Below are 13,437 nucleotides of genomic sequence, written 5' to 3'. Positions count from 1 at the left end.
TATCTCTAAGGACAATGAGTCAACCTAAAATCTATGCCCCCAAAAATATCTTTCAAAAATGAAAACAAAATAAAGATATTTTTAGACATACAAAAGCTGAATGTGTTCATCACCCCAGGAGACTCATCCTGCAAGAAATGTTATTAAAAGAAGTCCTTCAGACCAAAGGAAAAGGATGCCAGATGAAAATCTGGATCTGCACAAGGAAATGAGGAGCATCAGAAAATGGTAACTAATCGTTAAATAGATGATGTTTTTTTTCCTATTGTTTAATTATGTTTAAAGATAAATGATGTTTAAACAAACATAATAATCATGCATTCTGGGTTTTATAACATACAAAAGTAAAATATATTACAGCAATAGCACACAGGCTGGCAGGGAGAAAGGGACTATACTATTGTATGTCTCATATATGTTATGGACTGAATGTTTTGTGTCCCTCGAAATTTGTATGTTGGAATCCTAATCCCCCCATGTGATGATATTAGGAGGTGGGGCCTTTGGGGGGTAATTAAATCTTGAAGGTCCATCCTCATGAATGGAATGAGTACCCTTATAAAAAGAGACAGGGGGGCTTCCCTGGTGGTGCAGTGGTTGAGAGTCCGCCTGCCGATGCAGGGGACACGGGTTCGTGCCCCGGTCCGGGAAGATCCCACATGCCACGGAGCGGCTGGGCCCGTGAGCCATGGCCGCTGAGCCTGCACGTCCGGAGCCTGTGCTCCGCAACGGGAGAGGCCACAACAGTGAGAGGCCCGCGTACAGCAAAAAAAAAAAAAAAAAAAAAAAGAGAGACAGGGGAGCTTGTTCTCTCTCTTGCCTTTCCACCAGGTGGGAACACAACAAGAATAAGGCCATTTGCAAACCAGGAAGAGGGTTCTTATCAGACCCTGGACCTGCCAGTGCCTTCCTCTTGGATTTCTCAGCCTTCAGAACAGTGAGAAATAAACGTTTGTTGTTTCAGCCACCCAGTCTATGGTCTTCTGTCATGGCAGCCGAAATGGTCTAAGGCAAAATGTGTGGTGGTGTAATATCACTTGAAGTCCAACTAGGACAAGTTAATGATGTGTACTATAAGCCCTAAGGGAACCACTCAAATTACAAAATGTAGTTAGAGCTAGTAAGCCAACAAAGGAGATAAAACAGAAAAATAAAAATATTTAGTTAATCCAAAAGAAGGACGAAGAAGAAGGGATATGAAGAAAAGATGAGACAAATGGAAAATAAACAACAAAGTGGTAGATATAAACCTATACAAATCCATATTCATAGTAAATGGTTAATGGTTTCAACACCTCAATTAAAAGACCAAAATTCTCAGATTGGATAAAAAAGCAAGAGACAACTATATGCTTTAAATAAAGGACACAATTTAAATATAAAGACACAGATTAAAAATAAATTAATAAAAAATATATTCCATGCTAACATTAATTAAAGGAAAGCTGTGGTAGCTATAACAATTTCACACAAGGTAGATTTCAGAGAGGAGAATATTACCAGGGATAACAAAGGTTATTTCATAATGATAAAGGGGTCAATTTATCAATAAGACATAACAATCCTCAATATGCACCTACTAATAGAGCTTCAAAATACATGAAGCCACAACTGATAGAAGTACAGGGAAAAATAAACAAATCCACAATTATAATCAAAGATTTTGGCATGCCTCTCTCAATAACTGATAGAACAATTAGAAAATCATGTAGGCTATAGATGTGAACACAATTATGAATCCACTTGACCTGATTGATATTAATTCAAAACAGATCATATACCTAAATGTAAAACCGGAAACTATGGAACTTCTAGAAAAGAAGTTAGGAAAAAACACTGGAAACACGGGTGAGGCAAAGATTTTCTAGATACGACACCTAACTCATGAGCCATAAAAGAACAAATTGATTAATTAGACTTCATTCAAATTAAAGTCTGCTCTTCAAATGACAATGTTTAGAGAATGAAAAGCTAAGCCACAGACTGAGAGAAAATATTTGCAAAGCATATGTCTGATGAAGGACTTGAATCCAGAAAATACAGGAAACCCTCCAAACAATAACAGGAAAACCAACAACCCATTAAAAAATCAGCAAAAGCTCTGAAGACTCTTCTTAAGCCTACTGGAGTCGGTGGCGGCAGCGAGCGTCAGCCGCTTGGTCAAGGTGCCGGCCATGTTCAGTTCCTGCACAAAGATCGTGAAGCCCAGTGGCGAGAAGCCGGACGAGTTTGAGTCGGGCATCTCCCAGGCCCTCCTGGAGCTGGAGATGCACTTGGACCTCAAGGCCCAGCTGCGGGAGCTGAACATCACGGCCGCCAAGGAAATTGAAGTTGGTGGCGGTCGGAAAGCTATCATAATCTTCGTTCCCGTTCCTCAACTGAAGTCTTTCCAGAAAATCCAGGTCCGGCTCGTGCGGGAGCTGGAGAAGTTCAGCGGGAAGCACGTTGTCTTTATCGCGCAGAGGAGAATTCTGCCTAAGCCAACTCGAAAAAGCCGTACAAAAAATAAGCAAAAACGTCCCAGGAGCCGCACTCTGACAGCCGTGCACGACGCCATCCTGGGGGACTTGGTTTTCCCAAGTGAGATTGTGGGCAAGAGGATCCGCGTGAAGCTGGACGGCAGCCGACTCATAAAGGTTCATTTGGATAAAGCACAGCAGAACAATGTGGAACACAAGGTTGAAATGTTTTCTGGTGTCTATAAGAAGCTCACGGGCAAAGATGTTAATTTTGAGTTCCCAGAGTTTTAGTTGTAAACAAAAATGGCTAAATAAAATATTATTCACAATTAAAAAAAAAAGCTCTGAAGAAACATTTCATCATTAATCATTAGAGAAATGCAAATGAAAACTACAATGATATACCACTTCACAACTTTTTAAGTAACTGCAATTAGAAGAGACTGAACATATTGAAAAAGGACATAGAGGAAATAGAAATCTCATTTTCTGCTGGTGGGAGGGTAAAATGATACAACCACTTGCAGAGACAGTTTTCAGTTTCTGAAGAAAGTACACATACACCTGTAGGATCCAACCACTCCACTCCTACGTATTTACCCAAGAGAAAAGAAAGGATATATCCATACAAAGTCTTGACAGAACTGTTCATAGTAGCTTTATTTGCAAAAGCCCAAACCAGAAGCAACCCACATGTCCATGAACAGAGGAATGGTAACAAAATTGCAGCATATTCATACAATGGAATACCACTCACCAAAACAAAAGGAACTACTGACACATACCGACAACATGGGCAAATCTCAAAGTATTTACACTGAGTGAAAAAAACCAGATGAGAAAGAGTACATACTTTTATTTATATAAAATTGTAGGAAACACCAACTAATTTACAGTGACAGAAAGCAGATCAGGGGTCACCTGGGGGAGGTGAAGGGGTGAGAAGGAGGGATCACTAAGGGGCATGGGGAGACTTGGGGATACATATATATAACATACGTTTAGTGTCTTGATTGTGGCAATGTTTCACTGGTGTATGCATATGTCCAAACACCAAATAACACAATGTACATATGTATATTTTATTATATATCGATTATATCTGAATGAAATAGTTTAAGAAAATAAAGAAATTGTGAAACTTATTAGTGACATTATAGTTGCAAAGAAATCTAACCTGGCTATGCAGGCAGCCTCCCTAAGGACTGCGTAAGTGACTGTTGCAGCCCTTCTCTGCCAGAGTGTGTTCGGGTCGAGGGTCCAGAGAACCCCTCTTCTGCCTACCCTGCAGACAGAGAGTAGTTCTCTTTCATTGCTACGTTCAGCCCTATGGACTGCAGCCTCCACTCTGCTGTGCTAAAGACAACGAGCCCCATATTGGACCATTTGAGGTGCTGCAAGCTCCTCCCTAAGGAAGGGTCACGAGCTGTGGCCTACCCCTTCTGTCCTCCTGGCACCCTAGTTCTCGGCTCAAGTTCAGCAGTGAATACACGTCTATTTTATGAGTGAACGAACAAATGAATGCTTAATGTAAAAAACACAAATGTCCAGGTGATTCTACTACATAATAATATGCACAGTATGAACAGGTTGTAATCTAAATCTTAATTCTAAGAAAGTTATTGAGAATTAGCAACATATTTGCCTACATAAAAAATGAGAGCTAACATTTATCATACATCTGCAATGCTAGACACTTTTTTAAAAGCATTTTTTGAATTGAAGTATAGTTAATTTACAATGTTGTGTTAGTTTCAGGTGTACGGCAAAGTGATTCAGATATAGTTCCCTGTGCTCTACAGTAGGTCCTTGTTGTTTATCTCTTTTATATATGGTAGTGCATATATGTTAATGCGAACCTCCTAATCTATCCCCCACAGCCCCACCCACTATCCCTTCTGGTAACCATAAGTTTGTTTTCTATGTCTGTGAGTCTACTTCTGTTTTGTAAATAAGTTCATTTTTATCATTTTTTAAGGTTCCATATATAAGCGATATCATATATTTGTCTTTCTCTGACTTACTTCACTTCATATGATCATCTCCAGGTCCATCCATGTTGCTGCAAATAGCATTATTTCATTACTTTTATGGTTGAGTAATATTCCATTGTATATACATACCACATCTTCTTTAGCCATTCATCTGTTGATGGACACTTAGATTTCTTTCATGTCTTGGCTGTTGTGCATAGTGCTGCTATGAACATTGGGGTACATGTATCTTTTCAAATTAGAGTTTTCTCCAGATACATTCCCAAGAGTGGGATTGCAGAATCATATGATAACTCTATTTTCAGTTTTCTAAGGGACCTCCATACTGTTCTCCATAGTGGCTGTATCAATTTACATTCCAACCGACAGTGCAAGAGGGTTCCCTTTTCTCCACACCATCCCCAGCGTTTATTATTTTTAGACTTTTTTTTTTTTCGGTATGCGGGCCTCTCACTGCTGCGGCCTCCCCCGTTGCGGAGCACAGGCTCCGGACGCGCAGGCCCAGCGGCCACGGCCCACGGGCCCAGCCGCTCCGCGGCACACGGGATCCTCCCAGACCGGGGCACGAACCCGCATCCCCTGCATCGGCAGGCGGACTCCCAACCACCGCGCCACCAGGGAGGCCCTATTTTTAGACTTTTTGATGATGGCCATTCTGACTGCTGTGAGGTGATCCTCATTGTAATTTTGATTTGCATTTCTCTAATGATTAGTGAGGTTGAGCATCTTTCGACTCATGCTTCATCTCATGGAATCCCCCAAAAGCACCCATATTAGTTTGCTAGGGCTACCTTACTAAAATACCACAGATCGGGGAGCTGAAAGAATAGACATTTATTTTCTCACACTTCTGGAGTCTAGGAGTCCAAGATCAAGGTATCAGCAGGGTTAGTTTCTTCTGAGGCCTCTCTCCTTGGCTTGTAGATGGCCATCTTCTCCCTGTGTCTTTACATGGACCTTCATTTTCTGTGTGTCTTTGTCCTCATTTCCTCTTCTTATAAGGAAACTAGTCGTACTGGATTCGGGCCCACCCATAGGACCTCATTTGATTCCACTATTCCATTAAAGGCATATCTCCAAATACATCACATTCTGAGGTCCTGGGGGTTACAACCTCAACATACAAATTTTAAGGGGACACAATTCAGCCCATAATACTACCTATAAGATCAGTTATAACGATTGTTTTCATTTTACAGAGAAAAAAACTGAGGCAAAGTGTTGCTGAACTGTCCAAGCTCACACCCTTAACCAATGTCAGAGCGTGAAAATTAACACAGGTGGTCTGAGGCCTCCAGAACCAATTCTTACTAAACACGCTGCCCTGAGTCACAACTGATCCAACTGTCCTCAGGGTGGGCACATTCTCAGGCTCACCGTCAAAGCCTGATTTGTCACAGTTGGAATCAACACAGTTGGAATACTACTCAGAGTCTCCAAAGACCTGAGTGCCGGAGGTATTCAGGCATAAAGGGAAGACGTTGAGATTGGAAATTAGCAATGGGGGCTCCACAAGCAGCAGCTCTGGGGTGTTGGTAGGGTGAGTGGCAACCAGAATATTTGGTGGCCGCAGTCCTTGTGACATTGTGAGGGGTCGGAGGACCAATGGCTGTTTCTATCTTTCTATGTATTCATCAAGTGGTTTACTTCTGAAGCTGCCTGTATTTACAAAAGAGACAAATGAATAGAGCAGAAGGCATAATTAGTATGCCACTGGGATCTCAAAATAATATGTGGATTGTTTTAGGGCTTTTAATTTACTTTAACTTTCTTAATGTACTGTAATATACTACATAGATATATGCAATATAATTTAAAATCACTGGAGGCTTTCTTTTCTGATAGTAATTAATTTCACAGCGCAGCAGTATTTGACTACACCTCTCAGGCAGCTGACGGCATGGATTCCTCTTTTCCTCCACTTAAAATGCTCTCAGGAACCTGTCTATTTCTCTAGGCCATTTTTTTTTCTTGGCCTGTTTGTATCCTGTGCAATATTTAGATGTGTCAACCCCAGCTTTTGTTTTGTCTTTATTATGAAGTAATGCACACTCTGAAAGGTTTTTATGAAAGAGCCTATGTGAAACCTAGGGCATTGAGGGATACCCCCCATCCATGTGGTTTCATTCAACAAATATTTAGGCACGATTCTAGGCATTGGAAATGCAGCTGTGAAAAAGCTGTCTCGATGACCAGTGATGTATGACAGGTGAGGACAGGCCTCCGACCTAATCATGACTCTTCTCTTGGCCACTGGAGAAGATGATCCCTGCAGAGGAAACGCCCAGGTACAGGAAAGCCGAGCTGGGTCTGCTGGGGAGAAAGTCCAGGATATGCAAATTTGCCTGGCCCTGGAAACGCTCTCTGCTCAGGGCTGACCCGGCACCCGGCCCTCCAAGCCCAGTGGTCCCTGCATGGTGGCTTTCAGCCTGTGTGTGTGGGTAGAGAACACATCTGGCTGATTTCTCCTCCACCAGAGGCATGGGAGTTACATTTTATGTGTGTAACCCAAATAAATCTAAACCTTCAAGTTCTCAGTACAGCATCACATGCCAAAGAAACACCAGTCAGATATCAAAAGGAGCAATTCAAAGCAATTAAAAAATCTGAATACATTTTCAAAAAAGACCAAGAAGGGATTTCATTCATAAATGTGAGCAAAGCTGTTAAAAATCCATTTATACCATCTGTCTCCCCAAAGCCCCACTCATAGCACAGCAGCTGCCTCCGTCGACTTCTCAAGATTCTAAAGGAGGTGGGGTGGAGGCAAAGAGCTGCATTTGAACTTTTCACCAAGCCTGAGGGGTGCCCATGAACGCAGGCTGGCTCGGGACAGAACAGGAGCCTCTGACTTCTGTGCCATCCTCCTGCTCTGGGAGATCACTGCCTGACTCCCAACCTGGTCCCGTAGAGGATGGGTCCTGTCCGTGCTGCAGGCTGTCCTTCCCTTGGAGCCCTGCTATGCTGTCCTTTTCTCCTGGTGGAGTATTTGGCGAGGGGAGTGCAATTACTGGAGGCGTCTTTCCTGATAGCAGTTGACTTCATAGCACCGTGCTACTTCTTGAGCTGAATCTCTCAGGCAGCAGATGGCATGGATTCCCTCGTGATCCTCTTCACTCGGCTTTGCCTACACCTAAAGGAAAACTGGCTCATGGCGGGGAGACAGGTGTAGTATGGGGGGCAGCAGGACTAGGCTTTGTCCTATCTGGTACCAAGTGACATCTAAGCTCAGGCTGGAGTGTAAACGTGTCCTGGGCTTTCCAGGATGCCTTCCAGCACTGGGTCAGCAGGAACAGGGACACTTCTGTTGGTCCATCTTCTTCTCCTCATTCTTATTCTGTCCTTTCCCATCATTCATGACTATTACGGTACGTTAGTTTGGAGGACTCAGCCTCTCTTCTCCTTGCAATGCTTCTCTCCCTCCGTGCCATCAACTCTTAATTAGACCTTCCCTCCCACCCTTAAGTCTACAGTCCATAGATTTGTAAGCCAAGAGTACCTTTGCATCAAGCTCCTCTACAACCAAGACACCTGATCATGTTTGGTACCTGCTTCTAGGCCATTGTCAAAAGCCAAGGAACAGGAAGGTTTGGGAAGCCTCATTGAAAACCTTTATTTCTTAACGAGAATGAGTGATATTATGTATAAGAAGTTTAAATATTTTACATTAGTTGTATTAAAAATGTTAACTTGATACTGATTATAGATTTTTTAATTTTGATTTTTTACTGAAATATAGTTGATTTACAATGTTGTGTTAGTTTCAGGTATACAGCAAAGTGATTCACATATGTATATATATATATATCTTTAGATTCTTTTCCCTTATGGGTTACTGCAAAATATTGAGTATAGTTCCATTTGCTATACTGTAGGTCCTTGTTTGTTATCTATTTTATATATAGCAGTGTGTATCTGTTAATCCCAAATTCCTAATTTATTCCTCCCCCCACTTCCCCTTTGGTAACCATAAGTTTGTTTTCTATGTCTGTGGGTATATTTCTGTTTTGTAAATAAGTTCATTTGTATCATTTTTTTTTTTAGATTCCACATATAAGTGATGTCATATGATATTTGTCTTTGTCTGGCTTACTTCACTTAGTATGATAATCTCTAGGTCCATCCATGTTGCTGCAAATGGCATTATTTCATTCTTTTATATGGCTGAGTAATATTCCATTGCATATATACCACATCTTCTTTATCCATTCATCTGTCAATGGACATTTAGGTTGTTTCCATGTCTTGGCTATTGTAAACAGAGCTGCTATGAACATTGGGGTGCATGTATAACTGTTGGTGAGAACGTAAATTGGTACAGCAACTATGGAGAACAGTATGGAGTTTCCTAATTATAGACTTTTTGATACTGATTATAGATTTTTTTTGAAACTAACAGAACAAGAAAGGAGAAAAAATTTCAAAATTGTATGGGGTTCCCACCACTTTTGCATAGTACAAAAATAACCATGTATCTCATTGAGTATGCCAAATTAACTTTGTTATGTTTCATTTTACTACAAAAGAAAATAAAGGAGTATTTATTATGGAGAGAGACCTGAAGTTGATACATTTCTATAGCGTTTCATTATATATGTATAATATAAATATATATGTGTATATTTGTCATAGTTTGGTGTATATTTATCATGAGTTCTGCTATTGCAGTTGTGCTTTCTGCTCAAAACTATAAAAAAAAAATTAGAGGAGGGACTACCCTGGTGACACAGTTGTTAAGAATCCGGGCTTCCCTGATGGCGCAGTGGTTGAGAGTCCGCCTGCCGATGCAGGGGACACGGGTTCGTGCCCCGATCCCGGAAGATCCCACATGCCGCGGAGCGGCTGGGCCCGCGAGCCATGGCCGCGGAGCCTGTGTGTCCGGAGCCTGTGCTCCGCCACGGGAGAGGCCACAGCAGTGAGAGGCCCACGTACAGCAAAAAAAAAAAAAAAAAAAAAGAATCCGCCTGCCAGTTCAATATCAAAAAAACAAACAACCTAATCCCAAAATGGGCAGAAGACCTAAATAGACATTTCTCCAAAGAAGATATACAGATTGCCAACAAACATATGAAAGGATGCTCAGCATCACTAATCATTAGAGAAATGCAAATCAAAACTAGAATGAAGTATCACCTCACACCGGTCAGGATGGCCATCATCAAAAAATCTACAAACAATAAATGCTGGAGAGGGTGTGGAGAAAAGGGAACCCTCTTGCACTATTGGTGGGAATGTAAATTGATACAGCCACTATGGAGAACAGTATAGAGGGTCCTTAAAAAACTACAAATAGAGCTACCATATGACCCAGCAATCTCACTACTGGGCATATACCCTAAGAAAACCATAATTCAAAAAGAGTCATGTACCACAATGTTCATTGCAGCTCTATTTACAATAGCCAGGACATGGAAGCAACCTAAGTGTCCATCGACAGATGAATGGATAAAGAAGATATGGCACATATATAAAATGGAATATTACTCAGCCATAAAAAGAAATGAAATTGAGTTATTTGTAGTGAGGTGGATGGACCTAGAGATAAGTCAGAAAGCAGAAAACAAATACCGTATGCTAACATATATAGAGAGAATCTAAAAAAAAAAAGGTTCTGAAGAACCTATGGGCAGGACAGGAATAAAGACGCAGTCATAGAGAATGGACTTGAGGACACGGGGAGGGGGAAGGGTAAGCCGGGACAAAGTGAGAGAGTGGCATGGACGTATATACACTACCAAATGTAAAATAGGTAGCTAGTGGGAAGCTGCTGCATAGCACAGGGAGACCAGCTCAGTGCTTTGTGACCACCTGGAGGGGTGGGATAGGGAAGGTGAGAGGCAGATGCAAGAGGGAGGGGATATGGGGATATATGTATGCATATGGCTGATTCACTTTGTTATACAGCAGGAACTAACACAACATTGTAAAGCAATAATACTCCAATAAAGATGTTATATATATAAAAAAAACTAGTTGTGGATTTAAAATAAATAAATAAATAAATAGATAGATAAATAAATAAATAAAAGAATCTGCCTGCTAATTCAGGGGACACGGGTTTGAGCCCTGGTCCGGGAAGATCCCACATGCCGCAGAGCAGCTAAGCCTGTGCGCCACAACTACTGAAGTCCGTGCGCCTAGACCCCATGCTCCGCAACAAGAGAAGCCATCACAATGAGAAGCCCGTGCACCGCAACAAAGAGTAGCCCCTGCTCGCCACAACTTCGTTGCGTGCAGCAATGAAGACCCAACGCAGCCAAAAATAAATAAATATAAATAAATAAATTTATTTTAAAAAATTTAGAGGAAAAAGAGTTTGTTAGTTGCTAATTAGCAGCTAATCGGATAAACTAATTTTAGCAGTGGATTTAATAGCTGATAATGGCTAAGGGCTTGCTACACCCAGATAATATGCTACATTTTAATAAATGCCCTCAACATCTTATCTAATGACTGAGCAGAAGAACCTTAATTATCTATATTAGGCTAATTTGGAGATATTTTGTAGGATTTTTCTAGTACACTGCCAGTCCTACTACAAAGACAACTCAGAAGCATATTTCAGAAGACATATTTCCCTATCCATATGGAACTGGTCTTGTCCTAAGAAAAACAATGTATCACAGCATGCCAGGGAAACTTCTGATAAGATGATCTTTTCAATTTTTCTAATCTCTTGCAATTTGACAAGTGAAAACTTGAAATGAGATCTCAGTATTTAATCTTGCATATCTTTGACCATTAATGGAATTCAACATTTTAATATATCTTTGGTTATCTATGTTTCTTTTTGTAAGGTGTCTTTTCATATTCCTTGCTCAATTTTTAAAGAGTATTTGTCTTCTTTTGGATTTATACAAGTTCTTTATATGGTAAAGGTTATTATGATATTTTAATCAATATAAAGCCCAAAGGTGTAGTAACATAAGTTTCTGCTTTTGTAAATTTGCAGGGATGGGGATTGACTGCAACTGAATGCAATACTTCAGTTCATCTTGAATTCTGCCTTCTACTGTTGGATTACCTGTCTCCCCAAAGGACTGCACATGACATTGTTCTTCCTGGTCTTTGACATTTAAAATATTTATAATTTGGCCAAGATAAAAAGACTAGAAAAGAAAACATATCAGTTTCTCATAATGAATCACCCACAAGAGATTTTTCCACTGTGTGACTGGCATTGTATTTGCATAAAGTGAGAGGTAAGACATACGAAGTGTATGATTCATCAGCAAAAACAATTTCCAAATGTCACATTTAAGCTGCCTTTTACAGATAGCCAAATATGTAATACAGCAGGACCTCATACTTTGGACAAACCATTCTAAGGGGATTTTAGGATCCTTCCTCAGCTCCGTGGCCCCCTTGTCCTTTGCTTGCCTATGCCAAATTCATCTTTGTCACCTACCTCTCTCTCTTACTTGTTAGGAAACATTTTAGACATCAAAAACACGCAGAGACTAAGTAGCAAATATCAGTTTGTCCCTACTCAGCTTAACCAACGACTATCAAAAGCAGTGGAAACCCCCTGTATTGTTCTTCATCCAAAATATCCTGTTTCCTCCCCACCCAGAAGTAACTGCGATCCTGGATGGGGTATTTATTCATCCAATGCGTGACTATACTTATGTTACATGGTCATGAAACTTTAAACAATATATACAACTAACTGGTTGGCATGGTTTTTTAGTTTATGTAAACAATATAATGCAACATGTAACTTTTTTTTTTTTTTTTTTTTTTTCAGTACGCGGGCCTCTCACTGTTGTGGCCTCTCCCGTTGCGGAGCACAGGCTCCGGATGCGCAGGCTCAGCGGCCATGGCTCACGGGCCCAGCCGCTCCGCGGCATATGGGATCCTCCCAGATCGGGGCACGAACCCGTATCCCCTGCATCGGCAGGCGGACTCTCAACCACTGCGCCACCAGGGAGGCCCCACAACATGTAACTTTTATTCAACGTTGTTTCTGAGATTTATCCAGGTGGTTACTTGTAGCTCTAGTTATTTTTGCTGAGCATGGTATCCATTCTAAGACTTTTATTCGACTTTCTCTCCTTGAAATTCATCTCCCACCTTCATTTTCCTTTATAAAGCCAGGAAATGTTCAGAGTCCCCCATTCATTTTCACCTCCATAATTCCAGAGCATTCAAAAGAGAAAACCCTTTCTCCACCATTAACTTTTCAAAATATTTTTCAGTGTGTGCTGCCTTTGTGCTACTATATTACCCTTTTGCATTATCGCTATTATCTCTTCTTCATTCTCTATCACTTTATACACAGAGGGAGAAGTGAAATGGAAACTTTTCTTTTTTTTTTTAGAAGTCCTGACTCTTATCACCACTCCCTCATTTGTGCACAGTTCAGTATTTACTGACAAGCAGGGCCTCGATGTTCCCAGGCAGATTCATACTTTACTCCTACTCCAGCCATACTGATACCCCGCCCTTGACCTCTGACCCACTGCCACCAGGCACAGAGTTATGAAATGGATGAAGTTTGTCTCCAGGAGCATAAGCTTTCCTGATTTGGGGGGCTCTTTCTCTCATTCAGAATCTTAAAAGTTTTGCTTTTGATCACAAATGAAAGCCTGTAGTGTTTTTGGTTCTATCAGAACTTCTGGCGTCTACAAACAGGAGTAGGGGGTCCAGGGGGCTGTCTTTGGCCTGGCATCATTGTTCCCTGGATAGTGCATGGGTGTTGGGATCAGAGAAAGCCATCTCCCATCCCAGCTTTGCTATTTGCCAGCTCTAAGGCAGTGGCAAGTGACTTACCCTCCCTCTCTCAGCCCACATCTCCTCATTAAAAAAAATAAGTAAACTTCCTCCCAGGATTGAATAGGATCAAGCATACTGCCTATGCAGAAGCAGGCACCTAGAGCAAATACTAAATAACTTAGTTTTCTCATTTTCTTTCTTCCTCGATGGTTCTCCCCGAAGTTCCATTCACACCCAGGTGGATCTGATTACCTCCCTACCCCAGCATC

General features: G+C 41.2%; 1 protein-coding gene across 1 annotated transcript; it reads left to right on the top strand.

The window, feature by feature from the left end:
* The first annotated feature begins 2,158 nt into the window (after window positions 1-2,158).
* On the top strand, window positions 2,159-2,787 carry LOC132502831 (small ribosomal subunit protein eS7-like). Its single transcript, XM_060119042.1, has one exon. It carries the CDS (start codon window positions 2,175-2,177, stop codon window positions 2,748-2,750), a length of 576 nt encoding a protein of 191 aa, XP_059975025.1. The 5' UTR covers window positions 2,159-2,174; the 3' UTR covers window positions 2,751-2,787.
* The last annotated feature ends 10,650 nt before the right edge of the window (window positions 2,788-13,437 follow it).

This window comes from Mesoplodon densirostris, chromosome 15, assembly GCF_025265405.1.
Source record: "Mesoplodon densirostris isolate mMesDen1 chromosome 15, mMesDen1 primary haplotype, whole genome shotgun sequence".
NCBI lineage: Eukaryota > Metazoa > Chordata > Mammalia > Artiodactyla > Ziphiidae > Mesoplodon > Mesoplodon densirostris.
Note: the sequence above shows the minus strand (reverse complement) of the source record. Positions and strands in the feature narration are given on the sequence as shown.